Genomic DNA, 15,448 nt, shown 5'->3' on the forward strand with positions numbered 1-15,448 from the left:
GCTTAGTAAGAGCTAAGCTTTTAAAAATAAGATATTTACCATTAATAAAACCTGTGGTGTACTATTAAAAAAAAAAAAAAAGAACATTGCCTGCCATCACTTAGAATGAATGCTAAAGCAGCAGCCTGTTACTTGTCTCCAACCAACAATCCAGGCTGGCTGCCAGGACTCTAGGAGGGATTCCCAGGGCACTTCACTCCTACAACCAGCCAGAGGGCTTGATGCATCCCCTACATTTCAGTTCTTATACCTGCTGAATTCTTATACTGGCCTGTAGCTCCTCAGTGATACCTGGACATCCAGTGGCTACTCCTCAGAGAGTTAGGACTGAGCCCCACCTTCCAGTCCTCCTTCTGTGCTAGGCATAATCCATATACCTAGCTACAGGTGACCTGCAGAAAATGGCACAAAGGGCCCTTGTCAACTGCTGGGAACCAGATTGCCAAGAATAAAAGATCCTGGAAAAGAAGGGCCGCCTCTTCAACTCAGAGCAGACCTGCATCCCTGGGGGAGGAGGGCACTCACACTCAGCATTTGCCGCTTCTCAACCCTGCTGTTCCCCACCACTGGCCATTTCATTCTAAACAGCTCAGGAAATCACACCATGGGTCTGCAGATTCCAACACTGCAACATGCAGGAATGGCCCTCTGATGCTATACTCAACACTCCTTGTAAGATAAAACATAAGGAGAGAGTACACATGGTAGACGGAAGGTACCAGAGAGGCTGTGACAACTAGGCAGTCAGAGCAAATCCCATTTCACAGACTATTTCTTTACTTAAAAAAAAAAAAAAAATAGCAAAAGCAACTGAAAAACCAAGGGCTATGTTCATCCTTTCCTTTAAAACTTTCTTTTTGGAAGGACAAATGGACAACTGCCCACATACTCAACATCTTAATGCAGATTCAATAAATCATGAAAAACAAATATGGCAAGAAAAAAAACTGATGATAAAAATTAATGTGGGGGCTGGGGTTGTGGCTCAGTGGTAGAGTGCTCGCCTAGCATGCATGAGGCACTAGGTTTGATCCTCAGTATCACATAAAAATAAAAAAATAAAGATATGTGCCCACCTAAAACTAAAAAATAAATATTTAAGAAAAAAAAATCATGGGGGCTGGGGATGTGGCTCAAGCGGTAGCGCGCTCGCCTGGCATGCGTGCGGCCCGGGTTCGATCCTCAGCACCACATACCAACAAAGATGTTGTGTCCGCCGAGAACTAAAAAATAAATATTAAAAAAAAAATCAATGTGAACTTGAGCTCTGAGACCACAAGGCAAGCACAACTGCTCCTGTGGACATGTTAATACAGAAATACAAACTCCTCTTTCAAAAACACAATATGGTTTTGATTCCTCACCTTCATTCAACCAACCCCAATTACTAGATGCCTACTCAAGGGCAGCAGGACTATCCCATTACAACAGGTTTAAAAGATCCCATGTCCTGCAAAAAACTGAAGTTGGTGCACAGGACTGGCCATGTGGGGCAGTGTCAAGGAGTCCAGGAAATCCTACTCCCTGCTGCCCAGCTCCTGGGGGCTCAGGAAGGGAGGACAAAGAAGTTGTTCAGCAGTCTTTCCTCTGACCTGTCCTGGGAACCTTCAGACACACAGTTCCTCTTAGCTAGGTTTTGGCCCTGTTCCCCATGGGAAGGCTAAAACCAGCAAGGCTGATAGTCCATGTCCATGCCTACAGTCAGTGCCCACAGCAGTAGCCTCCGTCTCCTTCTCCTGTTCCCACACTCTCTAGCACACCTTTTCTCAGCTCCAGTTAGAGTCCTGCACTGGCTGCTCTGCCACTTTTTTTTTTTTTTTTGGGGGGGGAGGGTACCAAGGATTGAACTCAGGGGTACTTTGCCACTGAGTCACATCCCCATCTCTATTTTGTATTTTATTTAGAGACAGGGTCTCACTGAAATGCTTAGAGCCTAGCCATCGCTGAGGCTGGATTTGAACTTGCGATCCTCCTGTCTCAGCCTCCTGAGCTGCTGGGATTACTACTCTTATAGGAGGATTCCACCCACCATCTTCTCTGCCCAGCACTAGTCATCTGGCCCATGGCTGCTCAAATCTTCCAACTCAAAGTCCCTGACTTGGCACAAAACTCCAGGTAACACCATTTCCAATACTCTTTTCACCTCTGGTATACAAATCTATAAAACATAGATGATTTTTTTTTAAAAAAACCCAAGTATATAGAAAATTATATGATAGATCAGGAACAAATCCAATACTATATATTTTATAAAAACTTACTGCAATTGAGTATAAATCACCAAGTACTTGTTTAGAGGCAAACAATATTATATTTCCTGAAAATGATAAAATAAAGTGAGATTCTGCTAATTAAAGATATAATTCGTGGGCTGGGGCTATAACTCAGTGGTAGAGCACTTGACTTGCAGGTGTGAGACCCTGGGTTTGATCCTCAGTGCCACATAAAAATAAATAAATAAACAAATAAATAAATATATTGTGTCCATCTACAACTAAAAAAAATTTTTTTTAAAAAGATACAATTTGTGTGTATGCAGTGCTGAGGCTCCAACCCACAGTATCACACATCCTAGCCAATCACTCTAGCACACAAATACACCCTTAGTCCTAAAATGTAATTAAATAATGTTCAACCATGTGAGAATTACAGAGCAATTTACTCTCTTCAAAGTAATCTTGGTAAGCAAGAAATTTCAGAATAAAGAGTGTAGTAAATATACTAAAATGAAAACCTAAATTGATAAATCAAAATTTATGAATAGATAAAGAAAAATCCAAAAGAAATGTCTAATGAAAAGCATTTACTCTTATTAGCAAATATTAAAATATGATAACATAATTATACCTAGAATGAGGGGATATAATGTAATAATAGTCAAAGGAAAGATGGATAAGGAAAGCAAAAGCAGAAGCATAAAGCCTCAACAAAATACTAGCAAGATGAATTCTGCAACATACAAAGAAGACTCTAACAAAACATCAATGGGGCTGGGGTTGTGGCTTGGTGGTACAGCACTTGCCTAGCATGTGTGAGGCACTGGGTTCAACCCTCAGCCCCACATAAAAATAAATAAAATAAAGGTATTGTGTCCATCTATAACTAAAAATGTTTTTAAAAAATCAATACATAAAGATAAGTTTTAGGGGCTGGGGATGTGGCTCAAGCGGTAGCAAGCTTGCCTGGCATGCGTGCGGCCCGGGTTCGATCCTCAGCACCACATACAAACAAAGATGTTGTGTCTGCCGAAAACTAAAAAATAAATATTAAAAAAATTCTCTCTCTCTCTCTCTCTCTCTCTCTCTCTCTCTCTCTCTCTCTCTTAAAAAAAAATTCTCTCTCTCTCTTAAAAAAAGACTTTAAAAAAATATAAAATATGTTTTTTTAAATAAAAGATAAGTTCTATTTTATACATTTGTAATAAGTAACCCAAAAATGAAATTAAGAAAACACGTTCATAGTAGCATGATGAGTAAGATACTTGGGAATAAATTTGACAGGCCTATGGTAAAATGTTTGCCTCGCATGTGTGAGGCCCTGAGGTGGACCACAGTACCACAAAAACAAAGAAAAGAAAAGAAAGGAAGGAAGGAAGGAAGGAAGGAAAAACATTAAATTGAACCAAAAAAATGCAAAACTTACACCCTGAAAACTATAAAACATTGCTGAAAGAAATTAAAGTAGATCTAAATAAAGGGGGAAATATCCCATGTTTATGGATCAGAAGACTGAATATTTTTAAAATGGCAATACTTCCCAAAATGATGTACAGATTTGATGCCATCTTTATCAGAATCCCAGCTGACTTTTTTTGTTTGGGGGGGAAAAGGGCAGTACTAGGGATTTAACCCAGGGGTGCTCTACACTGAGCTACATTCCCAGCCCTTATTTATTCTAAGACAGGATCTCACTAAGTTGCCCAGGCAGGCCTTGAACTTGCAATCCTCCTGCCTCAGAATTTATACCAAGTCCCAGCACTATTCTTAATAAAAAAAAATATAAGATAGAAGCAAGAAAAGAAATGTCCTGCCCCTGTCAACAGTACAGTCATGCCAGGCACATGATGGCACACACCTGTAATCCCAGAGAATTGGAAGGCTAGGCAAGAGGATCACAACTTCAAGACCAGCTTGGGCAACTTAACAAAAATTTATTTAGCCACAATTCAGGATTGCTTATACCGCCATGCAATAATAGGCTTTAATAGTTACTTATATATTAAGCCATAAAAGCTTCTTTTCTGCATTACCAAAGCAGAATAAAAGTTCAAAGGGCACACTGAGCTCTTGTATAACAGAGAACAGCAACACACAATATGAAGAGGTCAAACCTACCATGCACATTCTGATTAAAAACAAAAGACCAGCTTTCACTCAGATCACAGTTTAAAAAAAAAAAAAAAAAAAAAGTCAGATTCCCGACAATTAATTGAATCCTAAGCAACTGTAAATTGCCAGTCTTTGAAATCATCCAATTATAGACAAATCTGTGGCTGATATCAAACATAAATTGGAAAAGACATAAAAGTTGAGGTGTTATTCCCTATTGGGAAAGCTAGTTGCCTTCTCTGTGTCACAGCACAAAGAATAGAGGGTCGGGGCAAAATCATAAAATCTTTACATACCTCCACATTGATATCAGGGCAGTTTACAATATGTCACTTCTGCCACTCAAGGGACAAATGGACTTAGGACCATCATCTGGAACCTATCAGCTCATAGTGGAGACTTCTGACTCCTCAGCTGTGCTCAGGCCAGGACCAGGCATGAGCCCCACTGGGCAGAAAATAATTGAAAAGGTATGGGGCTGGTAGAATAAGAACCATCTACAGGTCCACAGCATTTCACTAATCCAAGGCTGTCATCAACTCAAGAGCTACAAACTCAGACATCTTAACTCTTATCTATTTGTTCAGAAATCACCTCAACCACATTCCACATGGGAAGCCACTTAAAGATCAAAGTCTTTAACAAAGAGTAGTAACAAAGAAGCCAGGCTTGAAGTACATGCCTCCCAGTACATGCCTGAGTCCCAGGCCGATAGGCAAAAGTCAATGAGAGCGAGAGCTACTAAGGTGTATCCTCAATGGAGGCAAGCTCAGGTCACTTGGTTTTGACTGCAAACAGTTCAAATTCCATGAATCACAATCACTCATCAATTAATTTTTGGAATGGAAGGCCACACTATCTCAGCCCAATGGCCAATTTCAGGATCCTCCTCTCAATGGCTTGGCTTGAGATAGGCACCCAGCAAACAAAGTCCTTCCCAGCCTCTCAACTGCTGCTGTAATTCTAATGGATGGATCAGGAGAGCAAAACATATGTTCTCTGCAATAGTGACTCACCAGGAAGTCTGTTCATGTTGACTCCTTGAGCTGAGAGTCCTATTCCCATGTACCTTCAAAAAAGCACACACAAAAAAATTTTGGTTATCAAGTGATTATAGATCTGCCTTCTCAAATATTTCTTGTTAAAAGACAGAAAAAAAAATGGGAAAAGCAATGAATGTGGACTCTTTTTTTGGGAAGAGGGAGGATAGTACTAGAGGGTGCTCTAGCTTTTTAATGAGTTTTTTGTTTTTGTTTTTATTTTACTCCAACCTTTTCTAAATTTTTTTTAAATTGTAGATGGACATTACACATTTATTATATTTATTTATTTTTATATGGTGCTAAGGATTGAACCCACTACCTCACACCAGAAAAGTGCTCTACCATTGAGCCACAACCCCAGCCCCTCTTTTTTTTAAGACAAGGTCTTGCTATGTTGCTGAGGCTTTGCAATCCTCCTGTCTCAGCCTCTGGAATCACTGGAATTATATATAGGTAAATGCCACCACAACCAGTTGAATGTAGACTCAACATGCTAGTGGCTTTAAGATAACCTTTACATTTTGATTTTCTTTCCTTCCTTCCTTCCTTCCTTTTTCTCCTTTCCTTCTTTTTTCTTTTTTCTTTTGGAGGGGGGGCAGTGCTGGGGATCAAACCCAGAGCCTCACATATGCTTGGCAAGCAATCTGCCACTGAGCTTCACTCCCAGCTTATACATTTTAATTTCCTAATGGAAAGCATCTCAATGCCTTTACAGCTGGAGAAACAGGAGGCAGTGTGAATAAGCATGAACCACTGGCTTTGGCTTCAGAGAAAAGTGTCTTGAAATCCTGGCTTCTAGTTGCTTGGCTTTTTTGGCCCCAGCTAAGGCAAGCAGAACCTATTTCTAAGAAGTACCTAAATATAATAGCTTGATCCTATGTTGTGATTAGTAGTGTAATACAAGGTTAAAATCCACAAGGACAAGCTACTCTGCACCAAGGACCAGGACATAGAAAAAGTACTGCCAGGCTGATCTCTTTTACATTGTCAAGACCTCTCACACAAAGCTTCTCTGGGTATGTCAAAACTCATTGCCTGCCAGATATGGTGGCACATGCCTATAATCCCAGAAACTCAGGAGACTGAGACAGGAAGATTGCAAGTTTGAGGCCAGCCTCAGCCATTTCACGAGGCCCTAAACAACTCAGTGAGACCCTGTCTCAAATAAAAAATAAAAAGGGTTGGGGTTGTGGCTCAGTGGTTAAGCACTCCTGGGTTCCATGCCTGATACCAGAAAACAACAACAAAAAAAACCTCATTGCTCATCCCCTATACATTTACCACTGGCCTCCTAGATGATACAAAACTGGGAGGTGGGGCGGCATGAGCCCCCCAGACCTCTTACTCCTCCCACCTCAGGTGCCTAAGCAATTAAGTTATCCACAGCAAGGAAGGGCCCATGCTACAGCAACTCTCAAAGATGTCTGACTGGCAAGAGAGGCAGTCCAAAAAAAGGAATTGAATATTTTTTAGTCTTTTTTGTATTCTTTTCTTTTTTCATAGTACTGAGGCAAGTGTTCTACCACTGAGCTACACCTACAGGCTGGGCTGTTTTTGTAGTAAATAAAGAAATAGGAATTTCCCCCAAGAAATAAGTTATCACCTTCTAAGAGTGAAATAGCAGAAATTCACACATAACACCTGATTCTAGCCACATGACTGTCAACCAGTAGTTGTGCTGAGAATACTCAAAACTCCCCAAAACTCCATTCAAGGAGGCAGCTGAGGTGTAGCCTTGTAGTTGCATAACAATGTGAATGCACTTAATGTAGCTTAACTGTATACTTAAAAATGATTAAAATGGCCAAGTGCAATAGCATACAAGTGTAATCCCAGAGATTCAGGAGGCTGAGGCAGGAGAATCATGAATTTGAAGCCAGCATCATCAACTTAGCAAGACCCTCCTCAACAATTCCTTCATCAAGATCCTGTCTTAAAAAATAAAAAGGGCTGGGGATACAGCTCAGTGGCAAAGTGCCCCTGAGCTCAATACCCAGTTTTTAAAAAATGGTTAAAATGGTTAATTTCATGGGAATTTTATCACATACAAATTATTTTTAGGACTGGAGTTGTGGTTCAGTAGTAGAGCACTTGCCTGGCATGTGTGAGCACTGGGTTCGATTATCAGCACCATAAATAGATAGATAGATAGATGGATAGAAAGAAAGAAAGAATAAAGGTCCATTGACAACTTAAAAAAATTATTTTTAAAAAGTAATTATAAGGGGGCTGGGGTTATAGCTCAGTTGTAGAATGCTCACCTTGCATTTGTGAGGCACTGGGTTGGATCCTCAGCACCACATTAAAAAAAAAAATTTAAAAAATAAAGGTATCATGTTCATCTGCAACTAAAAAAAATTTTTAAAGAAAAAAAAAACTTAAAATAAAGAGCTGGAATCGTGGCTCAGTGGTAGAACGCTTGCCTGGCATGTGTGAGGCCCTGGCTTTGATCCTCAGTTTTGCATATAAACAAATAAAAGATCCATTGACATATATAGATATTTAAAAAAAAGTATGGAGCTAGGTTGTGGCTCAGTGGTAGAGCACTCGCCTAGCATGTGGGTTCGATCTTCGACACCACATAAAAATAAAAAATAAAGATATTGTATCCAACTACAATTAAAAAAATATTTTTTTAAAAAAAAAGCAATTATAAGGGGCATGGGGTTTTAGCCCCTGCCAGTGCTTTATCTGCAGTAAATGTCCTTTTGCTTTTTTCTGGCTGGCTGCACCTCCATATTTTGGGAAAGAAGCCTCTATCATTCAAAGAGAAGACCAAACAGGGAGAGAAGGCTTTGACTCAAACACATCCTCTGAAAACAACAGTCCCCATCACGCTGGATAGAGAGACCAGGCAAAGACGGACCAATACGTCTGATAACCTGGCCCACAGGGTTTAAGAGAAAGGAAGGGGAAAGGAAAAGAAATAGTATTTCCACGAGAGAACTCCATAGCTCAAAGAAAATACATATTTTGGGTTTTTTTTGTCTGTTTGTTTGTTTCATTTTTTGGTGGTGCTAGGATTGAACCCAGGGCCCTGATTGTGCTAGCCAAGTGCTCTACCACTAAGCTACACTCCCTGGCCCTTTTTATTTTGAGACAGGAGCTCATTAAATTGCCCAGGCTGGCCTTGAACATGTAATCCTCCTTCCTCAGCCTCTAGAGTAGATGGGATTACAGGTGTGAACCATGGTGCATAGCTGTTGTTTTGTTTTAAAAGCATTTGGGACACAGAGTTGGATCCTTAAAGGTCAAAGACGTGACCTAACATACAGCCTGTACTAGACAGAACTGCTTAGCCCTTCCCAGAAACACATATACTGCCTGCCAGAAGGGGCCAGCTTCAAAAATCATCAGGAGATGGAGCTGTGCAAGCCTGCTGACAGGATTCCAATTAAATTAAATCTTGCACATTTTCCCAGAAAAATTGCAGCCCAAATAATCAGCTTCCTACTTTACATGGTAGAGGCTGCCAAAACTGGTCTCCATTCCCTTGATGTCCCAGCTGACCAAGCAGCAGACAACCCCAACTGTCCTGCAGTCATCAATCTAACATAGTGCAACATAGCAAGAGGTTTCCCAGACTTGGATGCCAACACTCATCCAGTCCCGTTCAGAGGAACCTGGGCCCTCTATGCCCAACATGGCATGTGGTCACACTCCTGGCATACAGGTTTCCTGACTCTAAGGTGAGAGCTTATATTGATATATGATTCCTGGGTGACCCTTCACTGCTTAAATCTAGTGCAATAGGGTAGGTCAAGGGTCATCCAAGAAGAGTTATGCTTGGTCACCAGCGACAGGTCTCTGGTTCTGCAATGTTCCGTGGGTGGCTCTGTGGGAACCGCTAAAGTACCTGTGCTCAAAATACAAGTTATTCCAGGCACCCTATATACCTGTAACTCAGGAGGCTGAGGCAGATGGTCATAAATTCAAGGCCAGCCTAGGCAACTTATCGAGAGCCTCTCTTAAAATAAAATTAAAAAAAATGAAAAAGGCTGGGGAAGTAGCTCTGTGGTATAGCACCCCTGGGTTCAATCTCCATACTCCCATACTGCAAAAAGAAAAAAAAATTTTTAAATACAAGTTGCTTAGGGAAATAGGGTTATAGTTCAGTGGTAGCAAACATGCCTAACATACATGAGGTCCTGATTTTAATCCCGCACCTCAAAAAACAAGAACAAAGCAAGGCAAGGTGGCACACACCTGTAATCCCAGCGGCTCAGGAGGCTGAGGCAGGAGGATAGCAAGTTCAAAGCCAGCCTCAGCAAAAGCGATGCGCTAGGCTACTCAGTGAGACCCTGTCTCTAAATGAAATACAAAATAGGGCTGAGGATGTGACTCAGTGGTCAAGTGCCCCTGAGTTCAACCCCTGGTTCCAAAAAAAAAAAAACAAAAACAAAAAACACACAAGAACAAGTTGCTCAGGCTTCCCCACAGGAAAGACTTCCCCACACGAAAAGCTTCCTCTACCTCTAGCAGCGAATCCTCAACACCTTCCTGTAGACTCTCTGCTCCCCAGGTAGGATAGTGTTTCCTACTGAATGCCTGGAAATCTTCTTACAAACCCCTGTCTCTCAACTGGAGAATCTTAGTGGATGAACTAAAGGTAGAGTATCCAAAAGAAGCCAATACCTACCCACATTTTGGCAATCTGCCACCTCCAGGTATCAATGACACGGGGAGCAGTTCTACAAGAGCCCAACTTAAATACTCAAATGAGGCCAGAGCTGAGTCATGATCCAAGGGGAAAAAGTTCCAACTCTTCAAACATTAGGTGATAGTAAGTCTTTTATAAAAAAGTAGGATGTTCTAAAACTACAAAAAGATTAGGCTCCTATCTTCTAGCAATTCTTCTACCCTATGAGACAAAGATGCCCACTCTTATCACTTCTATTCAACATATTAAAAAGTTCTAGCCAGAACAATTAGACCAAAAAGGAAAGAAAAGAAAGAGTATCCAAACTGGAAAAAAGGAAACAAAACCATCTCTGTTACAAGTGACAAGAGACCACCCTAAATTCTACTACACACACACACACACATACACACACACACACACACACACACACACACACCATATCATACCACACCACACCCAACCTGTTAGAGCTAATAAGTTACTATTTAAAAATGATCTTAAGGGCTGGGGATGTGGCTCAAGTGGTAGCACGGTCGCCTGGCATGCGTGCGGCCCGGGTTCAATCCTCAGCACCACATACAAACAAAGATGTTGTGTCCGCCGAAAACTAAAAAATAAATATTAATTTTCTCTCTCTCTCTCTCTCTCTCAAAAAAATGATCTTAAGAAGTCAAAATTCTTACAAACTGAAAACAATATAGTGTTACTAAAACTGAAGACAAAAATATAAAGATAGCCCTTGATTATGGTTTGGAAGGCTTAATCTTATTTAAGATGTCAATAACTCCCAAAGCAATGTACAGATACAATGTCATCTCTATCAAAATCCCAATGTCATGCCAGGCATGGTGGCACATGCCTGTAATTCCAGAGACTCAGAAGGACAAGGGAGAGTATCATACGTTCTAGGCTAGCCTCAGCAACCAGCAACTTAGTGAGATCCTGTCTCAAAATAAAGAAATAAAAAAGATAAAAAGACTGGGAATATAGCTCAATGGTAAAGTACCCCTGGGTTCAATCTCCAATGATGTATTTTGCAGAAATAGAAAAATCTATGTGGAATCCCAAAGGACACTGAGTAGCCAAAACAATCTTCAAAAAGAACAAACTGGAGGTCTCATACTTCCTTATTTCAAAACATTAATCAAATAGAGTAGTACTGGCATAAAGATAGATATATAAACTAATGAAATAAAATGGAAATAGAGCCCAGAAATAAACCCTTACATATAGGCAACTAATTATGACAAGGGTAATAAGACTATTCAATGGGGAAATGGCAGTTTTTTCAACAAATAGTGATGGGACTTCTGGACAACCATAAACAAAGAACAAAGTTATACATATACAAAAATTTACCCTAGGTCAAAACAGTTAATTAGGATCAAAGGATAAAACATAAGGAATGAGAATATAACTTATAGAAGAAAACATAGGGGGAAAGTTTCACAAAACTGAATCTGGTAATGATTTCTTGAATATGATACCAAAAGCTCAGGCAACAAAAAATATAGATGAACTGGATTTCATCAAAATTTAAAACTTTTGTACATTAATGAACATTATCAACACAGTGAAACGACAGTGGAAACACATGAAATAAGAGAAAATATGTACAAATTATATATCTGATGATGGGTTCATATCCAGGATATATATAGAACTCCGACAATTAAATAACAACAAAAAACCCTGATTAAAAAACAGATGAAGGATTTATATAGAATTTCTCTAAAGAAAATATACAAATAGCTAATAAGTACATAAAAGGATGCCAGATGTAGTGGCACATGCCTGCAATCCCAGTGACTGGGGAGGGTGATGCAGGAGGATCTCAAATTCAAAGCCAGCTTCACCAACTTAGGGAGAAGGCCCTAAGCAACTTAGTGATACCTTGTCTCAAAATAAAAAATAAGAAAAGGACTGGGAATGTAATTCAGCACCCCTGGGTTCAATCCCCAGGGGGGGAAAAAAAAGGATACAAAAAGATGTTCAACTAATCATTCAGGAAAAATAAATCAAAACCGCAATAAGATACTTTAGGCTGCCAAAAATAAGACAATAAGGAAAGGGCAGAATGAAAACCCCAAACCCAAACATGTTCTTCTAGTCACCTAATGTATTACCTTTATATCTAAAGAACCAGAAGAATAACACTAGAGCATCATCTAACACTGTATTTCTTCTGGTGATCACTGGAGACATTTGAAAATAACCGAGTTTTGGGTAGCTGTTGAGTCATTGCTAAAGTTCAATAATTTAGTAAAAAGAAGTGCAGCTCTCTGCTTTCTGATTATCCTGTGAGCTGCTTCCCTCTGCCACACACTCCACCGTGAAGTTCAGCCTCACCTTGAGCTCCAAGGAATGGAGCTGTTTATGGATGGAGACCTCTGAAACCACACTAGGGAGACAAATATGAATTTAACATGGTCCTTAAAACCTCTAAATCAGTTGAGAACACAAAGTGACCTAAATGAATAAGCTAATACGATGATGATATTCGTGGCTGACTTAGAAGTGGTGCTTCTCTAGAGCCCTGAGGAATGGAGCCAGCCTTCTACAGACAGACCTAGGAAACCTTGAGCCCTCTAATAAACATTACCTCCTCTAAATAAATAAATTAATAAATAAAATTTGAGATAAATTTCTCTTTAGAGAGACCTTGAGGATATTCTTGCCTTCCACAAAGATCCTACAACAGTACGGTGCTGCAGACACAATGGTGGGGGCATAGACTCTGTACTGACAGTATCAAGCTGGGATGAGCCACAGAACCAAAGTTTACTGACTCAAAGAGGGAGACTCACTAAGAAAGTGAAAGTTGAGCTAAGACCTGGTAAAGGAGATGAAAGGAAAAAGAAGAAGAGCCATGCAGAGTGTGCTATGCAGAAGCAGCAGAATGTACGAGGCATACAGGCAAAAAAGGAGTCACAGTGTAGCATAACAGGTTGGGCATACCTAAAAACAGCCAAAGCTGGAATAGAAAACGGGCTGTGCATGCATAGCCTGCGTGCTTGCTTAAGGAGTTTGAACTTCAGGGGGAGGTTAATGGGAAGCCACAGAAGGGGTGTAGCAAGGGCACAGCTGATCAAACAGCCCCTATCTGGAAAATGGATTGAAGAAGCAAAACTGAACACTACCAAAGTCATCCCAGTAGAAGATGACAAGGGTTAGACAAGGACAAGACCAGTAGGGACAGAATGATGTGGACAGAGCCACGTGTTCTCTAGAACATAGTGAACTAACTGTGGAGGGGAGGGGCTTGAGAAACCCAGGACATTGCCCAGCAAAATCAGTCACTAGAGCAAAGTCAATTCTCTGAGACTACTTAGAAATTCTGGAGCCAAAGTGCCCAGGGAAAATCAGTAGTGGTCATTCCCCAGCTCTGCTCTAGCCCTGGCATTGACAGCATGCACCAACATTTGAATAAGAAACATACTTGCAAGGAGCAAATATGTGGAACACTTCCAGATTCAAATCTCTCCTCTTCCCTTCTATTCACCATGGATCCATGGGCACACCACTTGGCCTCTCAGGTAACAGCTGTTTCAACAGCTATTATGAGTCCAGAGAGCCCTCAGTGCAGCCACTCCCCAGGATCAAAGGAGAAGCTGGGCTTGTTCTCAAGAAGGAAAGATGGTAGATGACTATTTGTACGACCTCATTCTGTCCACTAATTCCACAAGTGTAGGCTCTTCCACAATCTGGTATATTAGGTCATTCTCAAAGGCCTGAATCTTGGGACATCTAAAAACAAATGCCTCTTTACTTGCCAAGGAGAAAGGAGATGAGCATTTGCTTCCTTGTGCTAAAGGGCGAGGTTATACTAGGAACATCAGAAGATGCAGGCTGTCCTGGGCAGTCTTGCAGGGAGGGAGGTAGCAAAGGCTCCCACACCCAGAGCAGCTAACAGAACAGAGAAAGCAGTCTGGTGCCCCAACACTTCACTTCTCCATTGGCCTTTCTTTTCAGGTAGCAGGATATAGCTGAGAAGCCTGACAGGATGGGAGCAGGGGAATACCCCACAACAGGACTGACAGTAAGGCAAACCCATCTGATTTACCCCTTCTTCTATACTGCAGCAAAATGGAGAGGAAATACCACTTGTCAGAGAGGTAACACCGCCGGGAAGTACAGAAAGACAGCAGACAAGCTCTTTATAACCCTTCAAGCCCAGGATCATAAGTCGGCCTCTAACTTTCCAGTTTCTATCTTTCACTACCAAACCACAATGTAAGCTGGAGCTACAAGAAGAGTAACTCTCTTCCCTGTACCCTAATCTGGATTCAGAGAGAAAAGGGCAGCAAACAGGCACTGCCTAGCCAAACCAGATGGAGATTCATCAGACAATGAATGACTTAGAAGAGGAGCAGTCACACCTGTAAGTGGGCAGCAAAAGTCCTCAGTTGAACAAACACAAAGCAGGCGGCTGATCACATAACAGGTCCACCCAGAAGCTGCCACCATCCACCACAGGCAGCCAGAGTTATACTGGGGCTGTGGAAAATGACTTCTTCAGAAAGGAGTGGCAGCTCCTGAGGCCCAGGCTGCACACTATCAACCTTCCTCCCTTCTGCCACATAAGCAAGATTGCTAAACTGCAGTAACATGGAGACACAAGCACACTTGTCTGCTTAGATTCTTCTTTTTCTCTTTGGTTTTCCAGATTCTCTACAATTGACAGAATTACTTTTATTATAATTAAAAAATCATGTTAGGAGCTACTTGATGGCCACATACTAAGAAGATGGTTGGCTCTCACCCTTCTGACTCTCTCTGGATCATCCCAAGGCAACATTTTAGTGATGGGGGACACACTGGAGAACTTGGCTTTCATGGTTGGCTCCACAGTACAACCAGTTCCCTGAGCCTGTCTGTTCCCTGACGATATAAAGTGCCTCAGAAGATAATCACAGGAACAGTCAAAATCCTTGCTGAGCAGTGGATTTGGTACCACCAAGATTAACAAGGCACCTCCTGATCCTGAGCCTATGCTCAGGAGACGCTGTTACACTGAGATGGACTCAGCTCTAACTGACTGGAGAGTCTTCCATGATCTAAGCAGGCCTGGTGGTATACAGAGGACAGGACCTTAGAAACCAGGTGTGGCAGCCCATGCCTATAATTCCAGCTACTCAGGAGGCTGAGGCAGAAGGATTGCAAGTTTGAGACCAGCCTGGACAACTTAGTGAGACCCTATCTCAAAATAAAATAAACAGGCTGGGAATGTAGCTCAGTGGAAAGCACTTGCCTAGCATGCATGAAGCACTGGGTCCAATCACCAGGACTACAAAAAAAGAAAGAAGGAAGGATGAATAGATGAATGGATGGACATACAAACCAGGACCTCTTGACTCTCCAGATATGTACCAAGTTAGAGGGAAAAGAACATTTCTTTGCTGTCCTCTCCCCCCTGTCCTGACAGAGAGAGCTGG

The 15,448-nt window shown here is 41.3% G+C and overlaps 1 protein-coding gene across 2 annotated transcripts in view; it reads right to left on the minus strand.

The window, feature by feature from the left end:
- RANBP10 (RAN binding protein 10) overlaps nt 1-15,448 on the minus strand; it is a 64,341-nt gene that overhangs the window by 36,272 nt on the left and 12,621 nt on the right. For both annotated transcript variants that reach the window (XM_081274996.1, XM_081274997.1), the window contains exon 3: nt 5,345-5,397. In XM_081274996.1, the coding sequence (XP_081131122.1) occupies nt 5,345-5,397 (53 nt within the window). The remainder of the gene's footprint in view (nt 1-5,344; nt 5,398-15,448) is intronic.

Source organism: Spermophilus citellus (assembly GCF_964194105.1).
Source record: "Spermophilus citellus genome assembly, chromosome: 18".
In the NCBI taxonomy this organism is placed as follows: Eukaryota; Metazoa; Chordata; class Mammalia; order Rodentia; family Sciuridae; genus Spermophilus; species Spermophilus citellus.